Source organism: Gopherus flavomarginatus, chromosome 3 (genome assembly GCF_025201925.1).
Source record: "Gopherus flavomarginatus isolate rGopFla2 chromosome 3, rGopFla2.mat.asm, whole genome shotgun sequence".
Classification (NCBI taxonomy): domain Eukaryota; kingdom Metazoa; phylum Chordata; order Testudines; family Testudinidae; genus Gopherus; species Gopherus flavomarginatus.
Window position 1 is genome coordinate 49,040,093 of NC_066619.1, and position 27,763 is coordinate 49,067,855.

General features: G+C 39.1%; 1 protein-coding gene across 1 annotated transcript; it reads left to right on the forward strand.

Moving 5' to 3' along the window:
• Window positions 1-124: 124 nt before the first annotated feature.
• GFM2 (GTP dependent ribosome recycling factor mitochondrial 2) lies at window positions 125-27,341 on the forward strand. Its single transcript, XM_050944572.1, has 21 exons — window positions 125-254; window positions 3,656-3,745; window positions 4,385-4,472; window positions 5,484-5,529; window positions 6,222-6,319; window positions 9,237-9,362; window positions 11,529-11,617; window positions 12,808-12,896; window positions 13,719-13,779; window positions 14,019-14,204; window positions 17,004-17,084; window positions 18,185-18,333; window positions 19,445-19,585; window positions 19,664-19,763; window positions 20,182-20,371; window positions 21,742-21,818; window positions 22,469-22,607; window positions 22,765-22,950; window positions 24,399-24,514; window positions 26,127-26,309; window positions 26,732-27,341. Exons 2-21 carry the CDS (start codon window positions 3,683-3,685, stop codon window positions 26,858-26,860), a joined length of 2,337 nt encoding a protein of 778 aa, XP_050800529.1. The 5' UTR covers window positions 125-254; window positions 3,656-3,682; the 3' UTR covers window positions 26,861-27,341.
• Window positions 27,342-27,763: the final 422 nt, after the last annotated feature.

Genomic DNA, 27,763 nt, shown 5'->3' on the forward strand with positions numbered 1-27,763 from the left:
GAGAGAAAGGACACCGCGCCGCGGTGCGATCTGGGAAGACGCGTCTTTGTCGTAGGCTTTGGCGGTGGCGGTGGCGCGGGCGCAGGCGCGGCCGGGGAGGGAGGAAGCTGCTGGTACTGATCAGGGTGACCTGGAGGCTGCCAGCCTTCTCCGCAAGGGGACACCGGACGGCGGGGCCCCCTTCTCTGCACCCATCGTGGGCCGGGCCGGAGTGAGCGAGGCGGCTCTGGGAGCTGGTGTCCTGGCTGCGGCCGGTGAGTGTTGCCGGGCAGCGGAGCCCTGGGGCTGAGTGCGACCTGCCGCTCCGGAGAGGCTGGGGGTGCTGGGCGCTGCCCCCGTCCCGACTCCTTGCTTCTGTGGGTCACTGATGGCGTTTTTGGCGCTGATAGCGGCATCTCCCGGGCTCTGTGCCAGCTCCCCGAGAGGCCCGGCGGGATCCCTGCCAAATGCGGCCTGAGGGGCAGGGAGGCAAAGTGACTTGCCCAAGGGGGTGTGGAATCCAACCCTGAGGCCCAGTCTAGTGCCTTAACCACGCAGCCAGCCTGACTTTCTGCTGGCGTTGAGGTTGGTGATGCTTGGGGAGTTTTGTTTCTCGTCTCACTTTTTCATTAGAAGCCATTATTGATAACAGGTCATTAATATTTGTAACTGTACCTCGTGTTGTCATTACTGCGACAATACATTGCGAAAAATAGAGAAACTTAATGTAAAAAGAAAATGTATGTGGAAGGCTTTAGGCTAATGATTTGTGGTAAAGCGCAAGGGTTCCCGTCTAGATTATGGCCCTATTGTGATGTTTGCACTACAAACCTTTCTGTGGAAATCTCATAGTCTGCCTGATGCAGGATTGTTATCTGCATGGATGGTTTAAACACCTGCACAGATTGCAATGCATGAACCTAAACAAACATGACTTACCAGAAGGACATGGAGAGGAGGGGAAGTAACAGTAATGGAGAAAATAAGGTTATGTAGATTTGTTGTGTGTTTAATTTCACGTTTGACTTCAAACTTTTTAATATTAATCAATGTTGGAATTATTAATGATATTTAACATTATTAATAATGGAGAGCACTAGACACTAATTTAACCAAAAATTCCTTTATTAAGTCCAAAGGCCAAATGGTATTTAGTGTAATAGCCTAAAAATAAGTAGTCAGTACACCCAATACAGTAACAAAGTTTCTGTAGGCATGTGATCAGTGCACAGTAATTCCTCACTTAACGTTGTAGGTATCTTTGTGAAAAATGTGACTTTAAGCAAAATGATGTTAAGTGAATCCAATTTCCCCATAAGAATAAATGTAAATGAGGGGGTTAGGTTCCAGGGAATTTTTTTCGCAGACAAAAGACACTTATATATATACACAGACACAGTATAAGTTTTAAATAATTTAATACTTGTACACAGTGATGATGATTGTGAAGCTTGGTTGAGGTGGAGGAGTCAGAGGGTGGGATATTTTCCAGGGAGTGCCTTACTGCTAAATGATGAACTAGCAATTGGCTGAGCCCTCAAGGGTTAACTCTCTGTCTGCAAGGCAGCAGGAATGGAGGGTGGGGGAGAGAGCATCACAGACAGAGAGACACACAGTGTATGTGACAGAGAGATGCACATTTCCCCTTTAAGTACGCTGCTTTGTTAATTAGATCAGCTTGCTGAGACCTCAGCTGCCAGCAAGCTCCCTCTGTCCTGAGCCCTGTTGTGTCCCCCCTTGCTCTATGGAAGATGGGGTAAGCAGGGTGCAGGACCAGGAGGGAGGGGTACACCCTGACATTAGCCCCCCTCTTTTTCCCCTCCCCCCATACAGCAAGCAGGAGTCTCGGAGAGCAGCTCCAAGGCAGAGGGCAGGAGCAGCACATGGCAGTAGGGGGAGGGACAGGTGCAATTGCTAGCAGCTGCTGCACAGGAAACTTGGGGGACTGTCAGTCCACCCTGATTCCAGGCTAGCTGCAATGGGCTGCTCTTCCTGAAAGCAGTGGACAAAGCAGGCGGCTGCCAAATGACCTTAGAAGGGAGCATTGCACAACTTTAAATGAGCATGTTCTCTAATTGATCAGCAACATAACAATGAAACAATGTTAACCAGGTTGACTTTAAGTGATGAGTTAACATACAAATGGGATAGACCTTGGGAAAGTTATCTTGTCCTAGGTGTGCTCCAGTATGACAAAGGTTCATGGCTTTGGTTTGTACCCTTCAGCTAACTTGCTAGTTTTAGCAAAAACCCAATCTGAAGCAGTTTGTCCTTGCTGCCTTCCTTTCTTATCTCCTCCCGCCTCCTTGCTTACCAGCAGAACAGGAGGAAAGTTTGTGCTTATTTCTTTTAAGACCGTTTTTCTTTGTCTTGTTACTGCAGTGCTTTATTTTATTAGTTACTTTTTGAACCATGCATCCTTCCCATGCTACAGATAAGTAATACTACTTATTTTTCTTACAGCCTTATTTTATTTGCAACTTGGGGCCTTTTCCTTACTAGCCACAAACATAAAGCAAATATATTATTTTTTTTAACCACAGTTAAGCTAACTTTAATTTTTTTAAATGTATAATTAGCCCTGCAGACCAGAAACAAAAATATAGTGTGATGATCAAAAAGCCTATCTAGAGTGTGTGTAGCCATAGCACATCTTAAGCATTTGGACAAGATACAAAAAACGGACACTTTGTACAGTGCATAATCCCAGGAATACTATAGGTGTTAGTCCTGGGAGGTTTTATAGCCCTAGTAGCTATAGTAATGACACTGTGGATTGCAGCAGAGAGAGCTAAAGTCTGCATACCAGTTTGTCCAACCTAGAGAAAGAGAGAACTTAAGTTTTTTCATTCTTTCTGCCTCTGCCTCTCTGCAGCAAACTTCAGGATTCAGTATGGGCAGTTGGTGTTTTGCTGCGGAGAATTCTTCCTTCCTTGGCTCTAACCAATTTCCAGTTGCCATGTGAAGGAGATAATGTGGGTTACGAGACATGACTTCTTTTCATTTCTCTGGTTGAGCTCCCAAATACAGCTTCAGATCAGCAAAAGTCTGTGTTTTGGGGCCCAGCTCTTTTTTAGAATTGTTTCCTTGCTGACTGACATTCAAGAACTTGTCTTCTGTGCTGGGATCTCGAGTCACTGAGTATTCCCTTGAGTCTGATTGCGATGTAATGGATTTGATGCTGTTGAAAACTTGTACTGGTATTATGCTGTTGCTACCAAACCATATTTCCTCAGCGGAATTAGAGGCATACTGTACAGCTTCATCTGATGAAGTGGGTATTCACCCACAAAAGCTTATGCTCCATTTTGTCTGTTAGTCTGTAAGGTGCTACAGGACTCTTTGTCGCTTTGTACAGCTTCTGGGATTTAGCCCTGAGTTCCAGGAGTTTCAGTGACCATTTGGGCCTGAATATGTCCCATGCTTTTAAACTGAGTAGTTTATGGTTACAAAGTGAGTAATGGCATATTTTTTGTCTAAGAAATATACTTTATATTGTTTGTAGATATGCATGTACAGTTTTAACATCTGTTGGCATTACTCTATTTCTGATCAAATATGGCCTAATCCAGTTCCCATTTAGGCCAGTGAGAGTTTTCCCATTGACTTGAATGGAAACAGTTCAGTTACTTAGTTTGGATCATGATCTTTTTACAGTATTTGTTTATATTGGCAGGGTGCAGCTGTAGACAATAGAGTAATAATGTTGAGAGTTCCAAGGAAATTTTCAGTGACTGTCCTGAAAGTATCAAGTTTGTGCAGTGAGGTAAGCTTTTCTCAGATTTTTATTTGCCAGTGAGCATTTGCTCAATATTTTCTTTTAAGCAAAATGGGATACCTAGGCCAATCTGAATAAATATAAATATTTTAATGTCTGGAATGAAACTAAATATTCATTTTGTTTTAAATGTCAAAATAGAATTTTTTTTTATAGTTTGTGGGGAAGCTCAGAAATATGTAGATGGGTTTTCATGTGTATATCTTTACCTCAATAAAGTGGTAGTTTCTGTAAATGTTTTTGGTTTATACTTGTAATTTCAGTGAGGTCTGGTATACGATTTTGCCTCACTCCTTGTATGTGTTTAAATACTGTTAATACTGACAGTTTATACTGATTTCAGTATAGTCTTTGACTTTGACGTGTATTTTCATTAGGCTTTACAAATTCCGTTGGGTATGGATTTGGTTTTGGTCTTTGACTCTAGCAAGTAATGCTGAGATGCCTGCAAATGTCCAAAATATTATTCAGAATAGCTAACATGAAAGTATAATCAAATTATTCACACATCTGTTGCTGCAGATATCATTAATATTCCTTTAGGAAAAGGACAGTACAAGAAGTTACCGTAGTTTCCAAAAAGTATTTCTACAAAGGAACTCCTTTTAATTTTTTTTTCCTTTAAAGTGTATTTGCTGCAGATGGGCAAGAACAATGGTTGTAAAAAGACTAAAATCACAAGAATGTCATCAAAGAAATTACAGCTTTCCACCAGGTAACACTTTATTTTTTAATTTTTCTAAACTTGCCTTTCACTTATCTGTAGTAGAAAGAAAATAGAAAAAAAAATCCTAAATTATACTTTCTTATCTTATTGTTTTATAACCGTTGTTGTGTAACATTTAGCATATCAAGCAGGAAAAGAGCAACGTAGAGCAGAGGCTTAAGGACAGAGGAGTGAGGCATTGCATAGTAGAGGGCATAAGAGGAAAATGTAAATCGCTTAGCAAAAATGAAAAAAAATCAGACCATGAGCTAAGTGTTCTTGAGACCTGGCCTTTTGGTTTGAAGTACTCAGTAAAGCTAGAATGGCTAGTAATATCAAAACCTGCCTTGAGCATGTAGCGTGTGAAGAGAGATGGGGATTTCTGCTCAGAGAGAGAGGTTCTGAACTCCCTGAAGGACAGTTTCATTATTGAATCTTTTTGTTAAAAGGAGGCTTGTCAGAAAATATCTGTGAAAACAAAAAATTAATTTAAATTTGCTGTTGAATGCGGAGGTGAAATCTCTAGTGGGGTCCGGTAGTATTCAATATTTTCATTGAGAACTTGGGTAATGGAGTAGAGAGTTATGCTTATAAAATTTGCAGATGACACCAAGCTGGGAGGGGTTAGAAGCATTTTAGAGTAAAGGATTAGAATTCAAAATGACCATGACAAATTGGAGTATTGGTCTGAAAGCAACAGGATGGAATTTAACAAAGACAAGTGCAAGGTACTACTCTTAAGTAGGAAAAATCAAATTTACAGCTACAAAATGGGGGAATAACTGGCTAGGCAGTAGTGCTGAAAAGGATCTGGGGATTATAGTGGATCTCGGAGTGAATGTAAGACAACAGCGTGATGTAGTTGCGAAAAAAGCAATACATTGTGGGATGTATTAATGGATGTCATATGTAAGACAAAGTAGGTAATTACCTTGCTCTACTCAGCAGTGCTGAGATCTCACGTATCATTCATAGGCTGGGAATTTAAGTTTTGACCATTGCTCTTTTTTTCTGCAACAGGAGATGTCAAATCTTTGCGTTCTATCATTACTCCTCCTATATCTAAGTAAGTACTGCCTTTTTTCAGCATGTAAGCAATAAATGTGGTGGTGGTGTGTTGCAAAAGAACCATAGAATACTGTAGTGATCATTGCTTCATTCTGCTCATATTCTAAACTGCACTCAATAGCAGTTCTTTCTTTTTATGGAGGATCAGGGATATATTCTGGGAATAAATGTAAGAAGGCAGGAACCAATTGTGGAGGGGGTTTCAGGTTGATAGAATTGAGAGTCTTTCCAATGATTTCAATGGGCCCTGAACTGAACCTTCAGTGGAAAGGTTAATGTATATACTAATTGATTTCCAATCTCTTCTGATCTTGGGAGTAATGGTTGCTAGTGAGACACTTGTGGCATACAGTCTGTCTGTCTTCTCTCTGATTCCAGTGCTTGATATCTGAATATAAACTGTAGTACAAACATGCGTTCGCTGGTTTTTAATCTTCTTAGTATTGTTTTTAAAATGGGTGATTAGTGGTGATGTGGAAGAAAGCCTAGAGCTGTATTTCTGCCATATTTTAACATTGAAATGTTATAAGTATATACGCTACAGTTATGCACTAACTACATCATTTGTGAAGTGAATGGGGAAAAAAGCTACCTCTGGCTGTTGATCATGAAGTCATAAAATTGATCACAATCACAATATTTCTGAATAAAAGAACTTTTACATTAAATGCCTTTGCATGTTTTATGCAGGATCCGTAACATTGGCATCATGGCTCATATCGATGCAGGCAAAACCACAACCACAGAGAGAATGTTATACTATTCTGGATACACAAGAGCACTGGGAGGTTAGAACTGCTGTTTTTATTTTAGTAGCTTTGAGAAATTTAGCAAAAAATTAATATAAAATTAGAGGTTGTCCTGTAGAATATGTTGTATAAAATATAACCTGTCATTTTGATATTATACTGAAATACAGTGAAAACATGATGCATATTTCATTATACAGAACAATGTATAACACTAGGGCAGTAAGAATCTTGACAGGTTCTCAGTTTTTAATTCTTAACCCAATTAAAAGCTGTTTTACTTCAAATTTCAGGACCCTCCTGGTTTATGTATTTTGTATTGTTCACAGAATGTTCTAGCCAAACTCAGATGGAAGTGCTAGCAAGATCCTCAATTTTGCTCCAGCATGCCAAGTAACAAGGACAAAGTGGTATAAAAAGTCCCTAAAACCCTAATATCTGTCCACGGAATGATTTTCCTGGCACAGGAACTGAAACAGAAAGCTTTGAGGCTGTGTTCTTTGTAAGCATAGGGGAGCATGATGGAGGGTAGACTATAGCAAAGTTTCTGGACAGCACCTGTTGCCCCTCAGGCAGCCCAAAGAAGCTGGGACTGTCTAAGCAGCTTATCTCCAGCCCTTGGAATAGCTCCATTTCGGAAAAGTGGCACAAACCTGGCTTACTTTAGCCTCCCACCCTCCTGTGTTGTGAGTTCTGTGCTGCACCTGTTAACTGGAACACCACAAAATCCCGTCCATTGATTCTACAAAAATAAAGCATCCATGAATGTTCAGCAACTGGGATCTCTGGCGTAGCTGAACGTTCTGACACACTTATTTGTGTTGCCAGCAGATAACTGCCTGAGGCCAAGCAATAGCGGGGGGGTCCGTCGCCTGGTGTGCTGCGCCAATAAACACACCAGGGTGGAGAAGCAAACCAAGTTTATTTGAGCTCAAATAAGGTGCAAGGGAGAAACAATCTGAAATCCTGCCCCCCTAAAACAAGCAGTTTCTTCCTTTTATATCCCAGTTGTTTACTACAAAACTTTTTGTGCTGACTAGCTAATCTCTTACTCCTTTCCCAGCCAGCTGCAGTATCTTTTCTCATTCAATCTTTGTCTTCCCCCTTTATCCCCCCTCTCCGCTGCTGAGACATGTATACAGTATCTGAAAACGGCCTTGAGCGGGCTTTAACCTAGCTTCAGTGTATTACAACAGAGAACTGGCTGTTACAACCGAAAACTAAATGCTAACACTACATTTTTGCAGCTATTAGTACATTAGGTTACACTAGGTTACACAAAGTGTTTAACATGGAGGAACATTGGTTCATTGAGGGCTACAACAGGAGGGCTTCATTGACACTTGTGGTCTACCACCTTTCCGAGTTACCTAGGGTTATGCCAGAGTGACACCAACATTTGGGTAAGAAGTACTGCCACTTTGACAGTAACAGTATTTACCCAAAAGCAGCTTTAATATATATTTTAAAACATTAAAATAAATAGTAATCAGGGTGCATATAGTAAATGCTCCCAATGATATTCCTTTTTGTAATAGCGCCTTCTGTTCACAGTTTGGGTTTTGTCTTGCTATTTACATTTTGCACAGTGACTCTTCAGTAGCAAAACCAATGTTGTTGGTAGCACTTCACTGTAGTTTTCCTCCGTGAGTTGGTTGAGAATTTATCAAGTATTCCAATTGTATTTTTGGTGGAATTTTAAAATTAGGATGCTGAATTCTCTTTCCTGTGTTCATTTAGGCTGGTGTCTGAGAACAGCATTATGAGCGGGGTCAACAGTCTAATTATAAACTGGCAGGCATTCAGGATGAGAGACTAAGTATAAAGGAAATTTATATTTAGGAGAAGGAATAGGTACATCTGTGTTAAAGTGTTTTGGCTTCTTACTGCTGGGAAGATTTTGTATTAGTATATCAAAGAAGCAAATGCGAATGAAAGCAAGAAAGATTGAATAAATACAATTGGGGAATAGTCCCTGGGTCTGAATTCCCCATGCAGCAAGAAGCTGAAATAGCTGGCTGTACACACTCTCCTTGCCTGGCCTTGGCATAGGCAGTATTTTGTAGGAAAGATGTGTGGCAGGAGCACTGCTGTGCTCCGGTGATTATCCAGCTTCTGGAAACTGTTGGGGGCTATCTGCCAACACAACTTAAAGTAGCTCTGAGACTGTTTTAAAGTTACATGGGAGTTGGGGGAGCATAAACCAGCCCATATCAATCCACAGAACTGAGGGGAGTGAACAAAAAGGTGGCATAAGTGTGCCACTCCTAGGCTGCATTCAGCAGTGTTCCACCACAGTTGAGGATTCGGTCACGAGTGGGGAGGTGGGCTTTATTAATTGTTTGGGCTTTTTTTTAAAGAGCATTTGTTTTCTAAAGAGGAAGCGTTTGGTTATGAGCTGGCATTACCAATAACCTTATCATTCTATTCTATTAGTCTGGAAAAGAGAAGACTGTGGGGGGACAACAGTTTTCAAGTACGTAAAAGATTGTTAGAAGGAGGAGGGAGGAAAATTGTTTTTCTTAACCTCTGAGGATAGGACAAGAAGCAAGGGGCTTAAATTGCAGCAAGGGAGGTTTAGGTTGGGCGTTAGGAAAAACTTATTAACTGTCAGGGTGGTTAAGCACTGGAATAAATTGCCTAAGGAGGTTGTGGAATCTCCATCACCTGGAGATTTTTAAGAGCAGGTTAGACAAACACCTGTCAGGGATGGTCTAGACAATACTTAGTCCTGCTGTGAGTGCAGGGACTGGATTAGATAACCTCTCGAGGTCCCTTCCAGTCCTATGATTCTATGATTCCCTGAATCAGAAGCAATTTTCATGGCTTGGAAGTATACAGACTAGATACGGTCTAGGAGAAATATTCGTTATCTTTACTTTGGTACAAGGTAGGTAACTCAAAATGTAAAGTTATGTGACCAAACTGAAATGGTGCATATGTTCATACTGATTAGATGTCGATGATGGGGACACAGTGACGGATTTCATGGCACAAGAGCGAGAACGTGGCATTACCATTCAGTCTGCTGCTGTTACTTTTGATTGGAAGGGCTATAGAATCAACTTGATTGACACACCAGGTACAGTATTTTGAATATGTTCTAACAGGCTTCTCCTGTTGGTGGTAGGGAGGAGTAGATGGGCTCGGGTACATAAAAACATAAGAACGGTCATACCGGGTCAGACCAAAGGTCCATCTAGCCCAGTATCCTGTCTACTGACTTTGGCCAATGCCAGGTGCCCCAGAGGGAGTGAACCTAACAGGCAATGATCAAGTGATCTCTCTCCTGCCATCCATCTCCATCCTCTGACAAACAGAGGCTAGGGACACCATTCCTTACCCATCCTGGCTAATAGCCATTTATGGACTTAACCACCATGAATTTATCCAGTTCCCTTTTAAATGCTGTTGTAGTCCCAGCCTTCACAACCTCCTCAGGTAAGGAATTCCACAAGTTGACTGTGCGCTGCGTGAAGAAGAACTTCCTGGGTAGCTTAGAAAGTGAACCTTGATTTTAAAGTTTTGTGCAATATCAGAGGGTTCAGTTGATTGGATACAGGATCAAACTGTTGCTGTGGTTTTATAAAGAACAGGCTAAAGAATATTTAGATAAGTTAGATGTATTCAAGTCACCAGAGCCTGATGAAATTCACTCTAGGATACTTAAGGAATTGGCTGAAGCAATTTTGGAACCATGAGCGATTATCTTCTAGAACTCAGGGATGATGGGTGAGTTTTCACATGACTGGAGAAGGGCCAACACAATACCTATATTTAAAATGGGGAACAAAGAAGACCTGGGAAATTATAGATCAGTCAGCCTAACTTTGATACCTAGAAAGATACTGGAGCACTTTGTAAGCACTTAGAGGATAATGGGCTAATAAGTTATAACCAATGCGGGTTTACCAAGAACAAATCTTGCCAAACCAACCTGATTTCTTTATTTAACAAGGTTACTGGCCTAGTGGATTGGTGGAGCAAGGGGGCAGAAGTAGATGTGATATATTTTGATTTATAGTAAGCTTTTGGCACAGTCCGATATGACAGTCTCATACGCAGACTAGGAAAATGTGATCTAGATGAAATTATTATAGAGGGAGGTGCATAACTGGTTAAAAAAATCGTACTCAAAGTAGTTAGTGGTTTGCTGTCAAACTGTGAAGACATATCTAGTGAGTCTTGCATGGGTTAGTCCTGCATCTGGTACTGTTCAATATTTTCATTAATGACTTGGATAATGGAATCAAGAGTATTCTTACAAAATGTGTGGATGATACCAAGCTGGGAGGTGTTGCAAGCACATTAGAGGACATGATCAGCTTGTCAAGGTTGTTTTGAATTCTAAAGCTGAATTGATTAAGATGAAATTTGAGTAAGAGAAGTACAAAGTACTACACTTATGAAGGAAAAACTCAAATGTACAACACAAAATGGGAAATAACTTGCAAGGCAGTAGTACTGCCGAAAAGGATCTGAGTGGATCACAAATTGAATATAAGCCAACAATACGGCACAGTTGCTGAAAAGGCTAATATTCTGGGGTGAATTAACAGGAATGTCATATGTTAGATTGGAGGTAATTGTCTTGCTCTATTTGGCACTGGTGAGGCCTTAGCTGGAATACTGTGTCCAGTTCTGGTTGCCACAATTTTAAAAAGTTGTGGACAAATTGGAGAGAGCCCAAGGGAGAGCTGCAAAAAGAATACAAGGTTCAGAAAACCTGATTTATGAGAAAAGTTTATAAATATTGGGTGTGACTGGTATTGAGAAAAGACTGAGGGGGGACCTGATAACATTCTTCAAGTATGTAAAGGGGTATTGTAATGAGAATGGCAAGCAATTGTTTTCTGTGATGGTTGGCCAAAAATTTATATACTTAATCTGCAGCAAAGGAGATTTAGATTAGATATTAGGAAAAATATTCTAACTAGGTTATGGAATCCTCGTCACTGGAGGTTTTTAAGAACAATTTAGAAAAACACCTGTCTGGGGTGGCCTAGGTATAATTGGTCCTACCTGAGCACAGGGGCTGGACTTGATGATCTCGCAAGGTCCTTTGAAGCCCTATAGTTCTATGATTCTGTAATGAGTATGTGTGAGCCCATAACACTGGATGTGAGCATTTTTATAAACTTAAATTAAGTATTGCCATTCTAACTTGGTGAAAAATATTATATCTAACTTACTACTTTTACCTGTTTACCTTTATGAATTATGATAATGCATAATGTAAATCATTTAGGTCATGTCGACTTTACAGTGGAAGTTGAACGTTCCCTGAGAGTGCTGGATGGTGCAGTGGCTGTATTTGATGCTTCAGCTGGTGTGGAGGTAAAAATTACTCACAGTGAAGATTTTGCAACATGTAATGACTTAAAATAAGCTCAAGTAGCGTCCTCTGAGACCCTGTTCTGTGTTAGTACGGTTTATGGCCTGATGGCTTCAGACAGTTAAAATTTGGTTTCAAACAGCCAACCTAATTTTGAGATCTGATTTCATGTGGAAATTACAATTTTCTGTGGTATTGAGAGCTTTCTTGTTCCTGATGACAGGGCAAAAGTAAGTGTTTTCACCATTGGTCTTTTGTAACAGATACAGAGTTTGAGATCATTAAGACGTTTTGGCTAGCTTCATCTATGGGAAGAAATAAGTAGCTGTTCATTTCTCACATTGAATTTAATTGTAGAGAATTACAGCATTGTGGCTGAGAATTAAAGTTTCTCCTTGGAGCGTCTAGTATGATGATCAAATCAGAGTACAGAAGTCTTGGGGACCGGCCAGAATTTGTGTTTCCTTTTTGGCACCCTATGTGCTGCTATGTTGGAGAGAAGCTTTTGATTAACAACAACAAAAATAGATCTTAAGGGTTCTATTCATCTACTAATACATGGAACACTTGTATGAACTTCCCCCACTTGTATGAACTTCCCCCCAAGATATTAGACTTCAATATTTGAACTATTTCTAATATACCTGATTTAATTTGCTTTAATAAAAAAAAATTAGAAATGCCCAGCAATGTGCACGTTATATTGCTTGCTGCTGTTATGCCAACCCAGTTGCAGCAAAAATTGATGGCCTATCCATAGGTATACAAGTGTTTACTTTGTGTGCACTTTGACATGTTAGCAATAATATTTATAGTGTGTATACGTATTAGGTTTTTATTCCTTATGGAATTCCCCCACATCACTTAGATTGCTTCCATTTTCCCCTCGTTTTATCCCTGACATCTTCGAGGCCCTATCCTATGGGGGTCACAGTCATTCCTTCCAGCCTTGAGAAGACTGGATGGGACAAGGCTCATTTTGGAGCCTATCAATGCTGCAGTTTAACGGGTCAAGGAGTAGCGGCTGAGCAGTTCAATGCAGTTCCTTCCCCTGCATATGCTGATCTTGCTGCCTTTGCAGCAAGGGAGCCAGAGTTCAAGATGAGAGAATGAATCTGGGTCTCGTACATCAGCGAGTTGCCATTCGGCCACCAGGGCAAGCATTTTGAAATTTTATCTCACTTTTCTTTAGGCACAGACTCTAACAGTATGGAGACAAGCAGACAAGCATCATATACCACGAATTTGTTTTTTAAACAAGATGGACAAAAATGGGGCAAGGTATAACTGATAAGCACACTACAGGGGGCTGGCGTGGGAGAATATTTCTAATTAAGGCTAAGTTTTTTGTCACAGATATTTTTTGTGAAAGTCAGGGCAGGTCACAGGCAATAAACAAAATTTCATGGAAGCCTGTGACCTGTCTGTGACTTTCACTAAAAATAGCCCTGACAAAATGGGTAGGTGGGTTCTGCACCCACTGCTGCTGGGGCTCCCAGGTCCCACGCTGCTGCGGCCTGCAGAGTTGGGCTGCTGCGGGGTCCCCTTTCCCCAGGGCAGCTGAGAGCTGCAGGGTCCCCCAGCCACCGGCCATGTCTGGAGAGCTGCAGGGTCCCCCATGGAGTCCCCACTGCCTGCTGGCTGGGCAGCTGTGGGGTCCCACCATGGATGAGCAGCTGACGGGGGTCCCCAGCCACCTGCCAGGCAGCTGCGGGGAGTCCGCCAGCCCCCTGCCAAGCTGGACAGCTGTGGGTTCCCCCACTAGGATAGGGGCTGGCAGCTGCAAGGGTGGCGCTGGCTGGAAGCTCCAGCCCTGGAGCAGAACATGTCAGTGAGGTCAGTGGAAGTAACGGATTCTGTGACATAATCGTAGCCTTAATTATAATAAAGCGGAACATTTTATGAAATAGAGTTGAAAATATCACAGTGGGGGTGGCCAGCAAAAAAATTATAATGCTAAATCTTATTCAAAAGATTGGTTTTTTTAATTGTGGAACTAGTTTTGCAGTAAAAAAGAAATATTAAACCAATGAATAAACTTATATTATATCATTAAAGTGGGCTAACTCTTCTTTTTAACATCTGTTATTTTTTTAAATATAGTTTTACTTATGCTGTTGACAGCATCAAGCAAAAGCTGAAGACAAAACCTTTGCTCTTACAGGTAAACTAAGAAATTTAATGTTTAATTATTTTTTAACTTTATTTTCATTGTTATAAAATATAAACAACAAACAGTTATAAATACATTCACACAATGGAAATAGGATATAAATAACAAAATTCAGTGCTCATTATTTGTTGTGTTAATAATTTTACTATTGAACAAATCTGCATGTGGTAGGCAGATATTATATTCATACTAGTGTTTCCTAATTGCGTAATTTTCCTTTTTCTTTACAGTTGCCAATTGGTGAGGCCAAGATCTTCAAGGGACTGGTTGATGTAGTGACCAAGGAACAAATTATTTGGAACTCTGCTTCTAGCTTGGATGATGGAAAAGTTTTTGAGCAAAAACCCCTGACAGAAACTGATGATCCTGAATTGTTAAAGGATGTTAGAAATGCAAGAAATGCCTTAATAGAACAAGTAAAGTTTCTAAAGTAAATATGTAAAGTACTTACAGAGTATTTTAAAAATTAATATATTTTTCTTAGGGCTGTCGATTAATCACAATGAACTCACATGAGCAACTCAAAAAAATTAATCTCAATTAATCAGCGTTTTAATCGCACTGTTAAACAATAGAATATCATTTGAAATTTATTAAATATTTTGGATGTTTTTCTACATTTTCATATATATTGTATTCTGTGTTGTAATTGAAATAAAGTACATATTCTTTTTCTTTATAAATACTTGCACTATAAAAATAAACAAAAGAAATAGTATTTTTCAGTTCGCCTCAGACAAGTATCTTTAGTGCAATCTCCTTGTCATGAAATGTAGATTTTTTAAAATTTATTTATTTATTTATTTGTTACATAACTGCACTCAAACAAAACAATGTAAAATTTCATAGCCTCCAGGGCCACTCAGTCCTACTTCTCATTCTGACAATCTGTAAGACAAACAAGTTTGTTTACATTTATAGGAGATAGTGCTGCCCTCTTCTTATTTACAATACCATCAGAAGATGAGGACAGGCATTTAACTGGCACTTTTGTAGCCGATATTGGAAAGTATTTACATGTCAGATATGCTAAACGTTCGTATGCCGCTTCATGTTTCAGCCACCATTCCAAAGGACATTCTTCCATGCTGATGACACTCATTAAAATAATGTGTTGATTAAATTTGTGACTCCTTGGGGGAGAATTGTATGTCCCCTGCTCTATTTTACCCACATTCTGCCATATAATTCATGTTATAGCAGTCTCGGATGATGACCCAGCACATGTTCATTTTAAGAACACCTTCACTGCAGATTTGACAAAACGCAAAGAAAATACCAGTTGAGATGTCTAAAGATAGCTGCAGCACTCGACCCAAGATTTAAGAATCTGAAGTGCCGTCCAAAATCTGATCAGGACAGGGTGTGGAGCATGCTTTCAGAAGTCTTAAAAGAGCAGCACTCTGGTACAGAAACTACAGAACCCGAACAACCAAAATCAACCTTGTGCTGGTAGCATCTGACTTAGATAGTGAAAATGAACATGTGTCGATCCACACTGCTTTGGATTGTTACTGAGTAGAACCCATCGTCAGCATGGATGCATGTCCCCTGGAATGGTGGCTGAAGCATGAAGGGACATACGAATCTTTAGTGCATCTGTCACGTAAATATCTTGCGACACCGCCTACAACAGTGCCATGAGAATGCCTGTTCTCACTTTTAGGTGATACTGTAAATAGGACGCAGGTAGCATTATCTCCTGCAAATGTAAACAAATGTGTTTGTCTGAGCGATTGGCTGAACAGGAAGAAAGACCGAGTAGACTTGCAGACTCTCTCTCAAATTTTACAGTTTTATTTTTTAATGCTGTTTTTTGTACATAATTCTACATTTGTAAGTTCAGCTTTCATGATAAAGAGATTTCACTACAGTACTTGTATTAGGTGAATTGAGATATACTATTTCTTTGGAGGGGTTTTACAGTGCAAATACTTGTAATAAAAAATAAATATAAAATGAGTGCTGTACGCTTTGTATTCTGTGTTTGTAATTGAAATCAATATATTTGAAAATGTGAAAAACATCCGAAAATCTTTAAATAAATGGTTTTCTGTTGTTGTTTAACAGTGTGATTTAATCACGATTAATTTTTTTTAATCACTTGACAGCCTTATTCTGTATATCTACACTGCTTTCCTTCCATCAAAAGATCTCAAGGCACTTCGTGAACATTAATAAATTAGGGCCCAAACCTACTCTGACCAAAGTTGGTGACAAAGCTGCCACTGACTTGAGTGTAAGCAGAATTGGGCCCTTTAGTCTGCAACACCTATGTGCTAACATAGGGATGACAAAACTGAAGTACAGAGGTACCGTCACTCAAGTAAATACATTACTTTTCGTGTTTTAGCTGATTGTCTATTTTCCTATATATGTAAAGTGTGTGTGTGTGTAGGAATTTCAGTTTTAGATGATCAGTGGCTCTGTTCACCATTAGAGCGAGCATAATCCTTTACAGATGTGAAGAATGTATTCTAATTGAGCCCTTCACAGCTGTCACTGTTGGCTGAAATCTTTCAGTCTGAGAGATGATGAATGTGCATTATCTGTCAGTCTAATACGTTGTCCAGCAACGTTAAATCAGCCTGCAGTTCTCACTTCTTAAAGAACCATTTCCCCAGAAGCTCTGTTTTGCCTCGTTGTAGATTCACTCCCCAGACAATCCCCCAAAATCCCAGATAGCTCTCTAAAGTACCTAAAAGGGTCTGAAAAAGCTTGTCCTAAGTAGTAAAAGCAGTTGTGGCTAGGTAGAGAGTGCATATTAACAAGTTGGACATTTTAGCGTTTAATGTTCATTTATTATTTCAAAGTTTTCTTTCCTCATAACACAGCAGATTGCTTTAGTCTACTTTTTGTATTTGGTAGTATACTGAAGTATCTATTGTTATAAACTAACAGATTCCGTAACATCAGAGGGAAACATGCATTTTAACAATGTGTTCAAAATTCCAATTTTCTAAAATAAAACCGCTTTTATTCAAAATTCAACTTCTCGATAACTCAGATTCCATCAGTGTTGTTAGTTAATCTTATACATTTTTCAATTTTATTGTAATAAATGTAAATTATATTTGCAAGACTCTGAATCCATGATCTCCAATGTTTGCAAAAGCTTCATTCTGTATTAGTTTTCTGGCTCAGATAGCTAGTATTGCTGGGCCAACTGTGGAATAGTATAGTTACAGATAATGCAAAAATATTCTCTCTTGCAGGTTGCAGATCTGGATGATGAATTTGCTGAGCTGGTTCTAGGAAATTTTAGTGAAAATTTTGACTTTCTGCCAGGTGATAAGGTACAGTTTTACCATCCAATTATTATGACTGTATGTTTTTACCAGCTGTCATTCAGATTATATTTTTTTCTGTTGTGCATATGAATTAAGTGCGATGTAGCAAGCATGCATTCTATGGTGACCGATGCTAAAATAAATAAATACATGTTTAAATTTCAGACTTAAGGTACCGTAGCCAGCTGTGGATCATGTGAAGAAGTGTTTCTTTTTGTTTTGGTACCAAAGCATTAAGCCAATTTAGATGGTGATTAAAGTGCTGTGAATTTAACAAGCAGTATTCTACTCAAACTGTATAATGAAAGGAATCATCTGATATTGCTATTGAATCTGATTCTCAAACATGTTGGACATAATTAATAAAAATAAGTTAATTTTATTATGGGTGATTTTTGTTGAAAGTTAACTGGATGTTGGAGAAAGAGGCTAAGGAAGGGAAAATACAACATCCTATGCAGCAGGCCAGTTTCTGCTTTGAGCGGGTCTGGATTTACACCAGTGTAATTGAGAGCAGAATCTGGTTGCTGTGAATTGAGGGGATGTTCAAACATTCCAAGATGGATGTCTGACACAGGGCTCCTTGATTGACTTTCCTCTTATAAGGGATGGGGGAAAATAGTGACAGCCTTATTACCATTTATTATTACCACCACCACCACCGTAGCGCCTGTGGGGCCCCTGTCATAGCCAAGGACCATGTTGTACTAGGTGCTTTACAAACACACAACAAAAATATGGTCCTTGCCTTGTGTGACTTCAGCATTTAAGACTACAAAATGGAAATATAGTAAAGAACTAGCAACCTATAAATAAAATAAATCTGATTTTAAATGTAAACAATTTCTTAATTTAAAACAGGATTTTTAAAAATCATGATTTTTGTCCACCCAGAAGAAACCACCTGATTTGTAATCTACAGTTACTACAAATTATAGGGGTGGTTCTGTGAGGAAAAATTCCCATTGAAATCAGTGAAAAGGCCGTGTGTGGAGGGTTTCTGGAATTGTGCCTTAATTTTCCTCACTGCTTCCCTGTATTCAATTTTTTTTTAAAGGCTAAGTCATAAATACATGAATTGAAAATACTCTTCTCTCCTTCTGCAGTTACAATCTGCTGTACGTAGAGTAACGCTGGCACAGAAAGCAGTACCTGTATTCTGTGGAAGCGCATTGAAGAATAAAGGAGTACAGCCTTTACTGGATGCCGTTACTATGTACTTACCTGCACCTAATGAGTGTTCCTATGACTTTCTGTAAGTGTAAAGAGAAGATAAAATAATTTATCTGTTTGGGGAAATGAATTGATAAAATTACATTATTCGATGTTTTCTCCTTGTGGAATTGTTTGTGATTTCCAAAATCGGAGTATATTTTTTTTTAATATTTACTGGGGGTTTTTTGTCCCGTAGGAATGCTATTGTACACAGGGAATAACACTAACGTGCAGTCATAAAAATATACTTGAGTACTGAAGCTACTTGGTCAGTGCTATCCAAAGCATCTGTGTTTATTTTTGATTGCAAAACTTGTTGTTTAATCATAATTTATAGTTGTAAACCACCGTTCATCTGTGGATCTGGGTGTTTTACAAAAGTGTGTAAATATTCTCCATTTTGTAGGTGTGGAAACTGAGACACTAAGAGGTTAGGTGACTTGCCAAGATTATGTAGTGTGTTAGCAATGAAGCTAAAAATAAAATCTTCCCTTTGTAGTTCTCTAATTGCTGTTCATCGTTTGAAAAATAAAAGGGGGGAAAAGAGAAGTAGGTACACCTATCCCTTAACTGAATTGTCTGAGTCAACTGCTACTATTTCAAAGCTAGGTGCGTTTAAAAGCCATACATATGAATTATTTCATGGTCTTCCAGGTTTGATGCTTTTGAACTGGTGCATTCTGGTTGTTAATAGGAGCAATCATTGACTAGGCACTGTTATGAAGTAACTTGAGGTACTCCAAGAAGACGACCTTCCTGCAGAGTACAAATGGCACAAAGGGCCTTGCATGAGCCACCTTCTGTTCTTAATTTCACCTCAAAAAAATATCTAATGTTCACCATACTCCTGAAAAGCCCGATAGGGGACATCTCTAATATCCACTGATTTACATCATATTTCAGCACATCTATTTGTAGTATTAGTGGAACTACCTAGAGTAATCACAATTGTGTAAATTTATATGCTGTAAAAAAAAAAAAAATCTGCCTCTGAATTAATTGTTACAAATACCAAACACACAGTATCTTAAATGAGTGAAAATGTAGCTAAAACTGGAACTAAGATGTCTTTTTTGTGTTGTTTTTGGTTTTGTTTTTTGTTAATGAGTTGTATAAGGTTGCTCTTCTGATTCATTGCTTATGTTTTGCAGGCCGTGGTACAAAGATGACTTGTGTGCCCTGGCATTTAAAGTTCTTCATGATAAACAACGCGGGCCTTTAGTTTTTATACGCATTTACTCAGGCACAATGAAACCTCAGTCAGCTGTATATAACATCAACAAAAATTGCACGTGAGTAGGAGTGAAATGTTCATTCAAGGATTGGCATTTGTATTTGAGTAGTAGATAACATGAATAATTCATTTGCAGAGAGAGAATGAGTCGCCTTCTGCTGCCTTTTGCTGACCAGCAAATAGAAATACCTTCAGTAATGGCTGGCAATATTGCCCTTGCTGTTGGGCTAAAACAGGTAAAAGAAGACATTTGATTCTCAAAAGAGTTTATTTGAAAAGCTACTTACCACATAAATACGAGATACAAGCTCATGTTTTAGTTTCAGATATTTTTAGCTTTTAATGTTATAAAATACTTAAATTCACTTTATTTCAGTTATTAATTTTTTATACATGTAATTGATCTATTTCCTCTGGTTTCTGTATGTTGTCTTTTAAAAATACAGTCACTTTGGCATAGAAAAACTATTAAAAACTCAGCTCGTGCTGAACAAACAGCTATGCAATTAGAGCTTCTGATGTCCTTCTGAATCTAGTTTTAATTTAATTATGCAAAGAGAACCTATAGTAATTACTTAGTTTTTATCAAAAGAGCATTAAAAAAACAATTATTTGCAGACAACCTGATGTCATGTGATGTTTGACTTACTTTAGAGTGCTACTGGAGACACCATTGTTTCATCAAAGGCCTCTGCTGTGGCTGCAGCCCGTCAAGCTGGAAGAGAGGTTGGGAGAAAGCCTGGCTGTAACAGTGAAGTAGAGAGCCTTTTATTAGCTGGCGTAGAGATCCCTGAGCCAGTCTTCTTTTGTACAATAGAACCACCTTCAATGTCCAAACAGCCAGGTACAACACTGCTACTAAAGCAGTTTTAGAGCGATACCATACCATACCCTTGATCTGTGCGTGCGCATACGGTTGATGTAATTGAATTGCATGCGTAGATCAGTAACAGAGTGAGGCCCTTAATGATTTTGCATAAGTGCTAAATTTAATAATTTGAGTGTGCTTTGCTACTATATTTTCACAATTTTTTTGGTCAGCTGTAAAGATTAGATGATGGGTTCTTACCTCATTTTGGAAGGTGGGATAGCTGTATGTTTGTCTTCCTACATCCATTCCCACTTGCATGGTTAGCTTTGTGAAATCCAGCCTCTTGCTGAGAGAGCAGGATATTGTAGTGTGTGCAATATGTTTTGAAGGAAAGTACATTTCCAAATGTAGGTACACTCTCCAGTCAGCACTATCCACCACGTCTATGGCCTTTATCTCCACTGATCAGGAGTCTGGAAGTCACCTACCATAATTCACCCAGAGAACACTGCCTCTTTCATAGACATCTTTCAGAGAACCTGATGGGCAGCTTTGGGTCTTTGATTCTGGAAACCCTCTCTTCTCTCTCATTAGCCCAACAAAGCCTGGATTTGTTGACTAGCAGGACTGGTGGCATGTCCATGTGGTCTCCTGGATTCTAGTGGAATTGGAGGGAAGAATGATTGGATTGTCTGAGTTTTGATCTTTTGATTACAGTCTTTGGGAAAAACCTACGAAGTTCATAAACAAGTCCAGACTATTAGTTTATTACTTTATTTTGGAGTTGTGGTCTTCTAGTAGTTAGAGGATGGGAGTCAGGAGATCTAGTTTGTATATTGAACTCCACAACTGACTCACATTGAAATCTGAAGCACAAAAATTAAATGATTTGCCTCTGTGTCCCCAACTGTAAAATGGGGATATTTATCCATCTTGATAAAGTGCTTTCAGATTCTCTGAGGAGCTATAGAAGTGCCAAATATTACTTTGACAACAGGCATTTTTTTAAAACTTGTACACCAGTTACTTTACACCTTGTTAAATTAAAGAACCCGTTACTTTGAAATGAGGCAAACTGTAGTTCTAACTTTTCTTGTAAAGGCTGCCTTGACAAGATTATACTTTGTTCATGGGGTAAAGAAACCAACTTCTTCAGTTACCAAAGCACTTTGTCTGGTGTCAGATGCCTCAGATAACTGGAGAGTGTCCAAGGTGAGAATTATCTCTGACGAGTTGATTTCTAGTGTCTGAATATTATCACCAAAATCTTTTCTTGTATGACCCTACAATACCACTGAAGATAGAATCTGATCCTATGGGTGAACGCTTCAGATCGCTACTCATAGCTAGTTACAAGTTACTAATATCTTTTTATATATAGCAATATTTTGTTATTTATACAGACTTGGATAATGCATTGAACTGCCTTCAGCGTGAAGATCCAAGTTTGAAAGTGAAGCTAGATCCCGACACTGGACAAGTAAGATTGTTGATATATTGCTGACTTAAACTTAGTTCCCTAATTCCTATAGTTATAAGCAGTTACTTTAGAGTTCTGAGATCCTTTGGTGAAAAGCACTGTAAATGGCTTTGCATAAGTGCTAAATTTAATAATTCGAGTTTGCTTTAAATGGTGTTCACATTATAAATGCAATAAGTATTGTGTGTCTGATCAGATTAAAATGAAATCCTGTAAACATGACCCATGGAGGGAGAGAGATTGTAAGCTCACCTTCCTTGTTTGTGCTCTGTAAATAGCATATTTCTGATCAATCCTCTTTTTTTTCTAAACTCTAAAAGCAAGTTCAAACGGTTTTTAAATTTCAAAACTAATATAGGATGGCCTTTTTTGTAGTGGCATCAGCAACAATTACCATCTCCAGTTAAGTGTTTTTTATGCCAGATCACCCAAAACAATGCTTCCTAAAGTTTTCTTGGTCCTACTTGTAATATCTGGGGGCATTATGGAATTTTTAAAACTTCCTTAAAATGTGAACAGTACAGTATGTATAAGCCAGTTCCTAGTGTAAATAGTGCATCCCAAAAGCTCCCATCTGTATCTGCATATAAGCGTGAGTGTGAATGTTTACTTTTTCTCACTTTATTTTTTATTTGATTCACTTCAACTAGACTATTCTCTGTGGCATGGGAGAACTGCACATTGAGATTATTCATGATAGAATCAAACGGGAATATGGCATTGAGACCTATCTAGGACCTCTTCAGATAGCATATAGAGAAACCATCCTAGACTTGGTCCAAGCCACAGGTAAAATGAAAGAGAATATTAGTTTTTTGCCCTTGCAACTTGTTTACTTACTCATTTTTAAATGGTGTTCTAATAACGTGACTAGTTAATATTAACTTTTAGATGAAGTGTGGAGCATATAAACTGTTTCTCAGATATGTGCTTCATTTTACTGTAGATACATTGGACAGAACAATAGGAGATAAACAGCATTTGGTGACCACCCAGCTGGGAGTAAGACCATGGGTAGGAGAGAGAGCATCAGTAACACCAGTCATTGAATATGCTGACAGTTTCATGGAACCACTTCAGAAAGACATTCAAGAAGCTATAGAAAATGGAATTAATAGTTCATATCTTCAAGGTAAAGAAACCATTATGACAGTAAAATTTTTGTAGGTATTTGAATAAAATTTCACATTAGAAATTACATGGTCCGAGTGCTATTAGTAAGGCTAAGATTTTGTCATGAATATTTTTTAGTAAGTCATGGACAGGTCAAGGACAATAAGCAAAAATTAACGGAAGCCTGTGATCTGTCCATGACATTGACTGACTAAAATTATCCTTGACAAAATGGGAAGGGAAGAGGGTCCAGTGCCCACAGCTGCTGGGACTCCAGCTTCTTCCCACCCCCGTCTAGTGGTGGCTGGGATCTCTGGGCCTCCATGTCACCCACAGTGGCTGGGAGCTGCAGAGGGGCTGCCAGCTGACAACTCCAGCTCTGGGGCAACAGGGCTAAAGTGGAAAATGTTACGGGGGTCTCTGGAAGTCACGGATTGGGAGACTTCTGTGACACAATTGTAGCCTTAGCTATTAGAATGAAGGGCTCCTTTATAGCCATGCATCATGGTAGCACTATTAAAATGAGGGGGGCAAAAGCAAATTTTCAGAATTCCTTTAACTTCCACAGAATGTGCTGAATGCCCCTTGACTCAGACTGGGGGGGGGGAAATTTGGCATATTCTTAGAACTCCACTTTTTGTCTTCCTCTTGGGTACCTCGATATTGAACCCCACTTTGATTTGACTCCATATCCAACATGATGCCCCAGAGTGTATTATTCTTGCGATATTCCATAAACAATGGTGGTGTGATGGAACTGGCCTGTGGGGTGGGATTCAGTCACGAAAATGACACATTTTTGCCATATTATCTGACTTATTTTGTAGGGGTCAAATATATTCTCTGAGGTGTAAAATAAAAAGTTTTGCCTAACTGCACAATGTAGGCTTTAAAAAAAATAGGCATTAAACTGCTGCTCTATAACAGAGGTCCTCAACATGGTGCCCGTGGGAGCCATGGCGCCCTCAGGGTCATCTAAATGCACCTGCATCCTGGTTGGCAGTCGAGCATCCGCCAAAATGCTGCCGAAATTCGGTGGCATTTCAGTGGCGACGCCTCTCGATGTTGCTTGTTGGCAGCAAGCAGTGTCATCGAGAGGCGTCGCCACCGAAATTTGGCAGCATTTCGGCGGATGCTCAACTGCTGTCATGGTCCTTGGGGACCACTGCTCTATAACTTCATTCTTTGTTGCTGGGCTGGTTGGTGTTTCTCACCATCTCTCTGACATGCACTGAGGGATAATAAACCACAAGGCTACATTATGATTTGCTTATCTGCCCCTTTTGGCAAAGTTGGACAGTGATAAAATGATTGTTGGAGCAAGAAATAAGACAAATAGCCTGTTACTGAGTAGCTCAGCGGGGATGTCAGACCCTTCAGGTTAATCCCAAAATACTTTTTCCATAACTTAATAATATGAAAAACTGTATGAAACATTGTAATGCTAATGTATTGTTCTTTGCCTAGGACCACTCCTGGGATTCCCAGTCCAGGATATAGCAGTGACTGTGTATTCCATGACCATGCACTCTGAAACTTCCCTTACTATGATCTCTGCTTGTGTTTCTCGTTGTATGCAAAAGGTATAATGCAACTAGAAGACTATTCTGCAGTGCAGTTTCATGGAAAATATGGTGAATGAGACAAAAATGCAGCCTTTAGGAAGTTGGCAGGGATGTGTGCACCTCACTACTTGTTCAGAAACATATATAACACTCAAAACATAAGGAATGTCTTGAACCTTCCTTTTTCCCTTGTTTGATGTCGTTCAGAATTTTGATTGTCACCTCTAGCCAGGTAGCTTCCAGCAAAATGTTTAAACTCCTCAAGGTGTACGTGATAGGTCTTTAGTCTTTTAGGTTAGAAAATCAACATCATTTTATTTACATCTGGAGCGCTGTTTATCTCAGGAATATCTGGATTTTATCAATGTGTTCTCTTGCAAGTTTTTGTGATATGCATTATATTTTCCACAGATTTAAAATATACACTCAAGTTACTTCTTATGTAGTGTCACATTATCTATCTTCATTTTCTATCAGGTTTCTTGGAGTGTTCCCTGTAGCTTCTACTTTCTCTGTACATTACTAATTCACACTTCCTATTAGAATCTTGCTTATTAATCCTAAAAAAAAAAAGTTGACTTTGTATTGATATTGTGCACTTCTTTGCTGTCTTTAGTGGCATGTACCACTTCCCAGCTTTATATGTAGCTATATATACAGTTACTGTCAGCTGAAAAATGAGAGTTTTTGTTATGGGCTTTGTAATGTATTCTTGGTAAAACTGGCTCTAGTACTTAAAACTTTGTGAGCTATTGAAGTGCATAACATGTTTGCCTATGGTTACAGCACTAGTGTTATTTTGCAAACTAGTTTAGATACCTAGAGTATGATAGGTACTGTATAAAATCGATTGGAATGAAATAAGCTCTTTAACACCCCTTCGGGAGCCCCCAGATTATAGCAGACTGCACTGTGGGAATAGTCAGTCAGCTTTTTGGCATTGATTCTTACCATTTTTTGTGGTGTTATCTCTGGGTTGAATTAGTTAAGAATTAGAGGTTCAATGTAATATGTCTTGTTGCATGGAGCAGAGTCAGGCATTTTCTTGGGTTTACTGAGTTCCTCTAGATCCTCTATCTTTTCCTGTCAAAATGTTTTTGTCCCTTTTTAACCTTGGTCTCGTGTGTCAATCTTACTCTATTCCGAAGTGAGGTACTGTACCATTAATTCACAACATCTTGCCTTTTTTTAAGCTTTAAAGCCTTCAATTTTAGCTACATCATTTCTTTTAACATAGTCGCTTGCAATAGCCATTGTTTCATGTCACCATGTTTTGTTCTCTCTGAATCAAGGGATTCTTGACGTTTGTATACTTTTCCTTAATACTTGGTGCTGGCATAATATACTTTTCTACTGCTGCTGGGGCGTGACACATGGCTGGAGGCCTCTTAGTAAGAAATTGGTTGTCCTCTCTGGTTCATGTATAGGGGAAAGGGAGGTGTGCATGTATACACATACTTATTGGTATGGCAGAGGTTCCCTTTTTCTCTGATCTAATACCCTCCGTAAGAACATACAATATGGGATGAAGGGTGTATGAGACAGAAGTTAGTTTCATTATATAGTCCACACCATAGAAGAATTGCATTTTAAAAGGGAGCAGGGGTAACTTATTTCTTTTCAATTTTAGGCTTTGAAGAAAGCCAATAAACAACTGCTGGAACCCTTAATGAATCTGGAAATTACAGTGAGCGAAGATCTTCTTAGCGCAGTGCTTGGTGACCTTGCGCAGAGGAGAGGCAGCATTCAGGAAATCCAAAGTCGTCAAGATAACAAAGTAGTGGTTGCAGCTGTTCCCTTAGCAGAAATGATGGTGTGTGGTCCTGTTAATGGTGAAAGCAAAGCAAAAAAGTGTGCATGCCCTTTTCTGATTGTTTTTGATACATGCAACTGTTTTCACGATGAAGTCAGAAAATTTCTAATTTTGCTGAAGGTCTGGATTAAGATCTCTGGGGGATACAGTGTTGCTCATACAGCTATGAAAGAAAATGTCTCTCATCATTCATGTTGTACTGAACCACCACTTGTTTCTGTAATATTGGAAATATGGGTGAAAAATAGTGTATTTATTAAACAGGTAATGTTTACTGTATACTTTGTATTATGCTTGTGATAGTCTTTTCCCCAGCTGAATCTGAAGTAAATGAAACTAGGACAGAAAGCTTTATCTCCACCTAACCCTAAATTAATTGATTTTATAGTAATGACATTTAAATATGGTTTATTTTTGTCTAGGGTTACTCAACAGTTCTGCGCTCTTTAACATCAGGCTCAGCAACTTTTACTTTGGAACTGGCCAGTTACCAAGCCATGAACATTCAGGAGCAAAACGCACTGCTTCAGAAGAGGAGTGGGTTGGTGTGACCACTTTACCCCACGAGAGAGCAACAAAGACCTGCTTTATTCTCACTAGAAAATATTAGGGGAACTGTTGGCCAAGTATCCTCTTTCTGAAAAATGGGTGGGGTAAAGTGTGTGGGGTTAGAGCTGTCTTAAAATAATATGCTACGACTGGTAAGTGGCAAAGATAAAAGTGTGGTGAAATCCTGGAATTTCCTTGTTTGCATGAAGGGAGTTAAACCAGAGAACTAGAATTGACTGTTTTGATATCCACCATATTGTGTGTTCTACAGTTCACCTGCCTAACAGTTGGAGCTGATACCTCAGTGGAAGACAACATTCCAAATCCCCCACAAGAAATGATGGTGCAGCTCTTTCTATGAAAGTGAGCACTACATGCAACTTACTGAATCATATCAGAACTGTTTCACCTAAAGTATGTAGTAAAACTTGTTTTTAAATCGTTTAATATTTCACATATAGAAGTAAACTTAACTATTGGCCACTCCGCTAGTCAGCGTCTTTTGTTGGTCTAGCTTCAACTGAACATTGAAAGCTGCTATTGTCATTAAAGGGTTTTAAGTTGTGCAAACAAGAATTACTTACCTTAATGTTAGGATGTTGTATGTTACAGAATAGGTATCGTATAAGGTGAGTGAGCCCTGTGTAAGCTTGAAAGCTTGTGTCTTTCACCAACAGAAGTTGGTCCAATAAACAGTATTGCCTCACCTCCTTTGTATCTCTAACATCCTGGGACCAACATGCCTATAGCAAATAGTAGTTTGGGCATCATGGTTTAACTACTGAAACAAATTTAGATAAAGGTAGAGTGAAGAATGTTCTATAAGATAAAAACCTTTGTTGGAAAGGGGGAAATGTGGGTTAAGTGCAGGATCTTTCTACAAAAGATCTGTGCCCAATAATGCT

What these genes read in the sequence shown, in the direction of transcription:
- GFM2 (XM_050944572.1), top strand. Translation starts at nt 3,683, where the DNA reads ATGTTGAGAGTTCCAAGGAAATTTTCAGTGACTGTCCTGAAAGTATCA. An exon ending in TATCAAGTTTGTGCAGTGAG is followed by an intron (nt 3,746 to 4,384) that starts GTAAGCTTTTCT and finishes TTTCCTTTAAAG; the next exon opens with TGTATTTGCTGCAGATGGGC. An exon ending in TTTCTCGTTGTATGCAAAAG is followed by an intron (nt 24,515 to 26,126) that starts GTATAATGCAAC and finishes TTTCAATTTTAG; the next exon opens with GCTTTGAAGAAAGCCAATAA.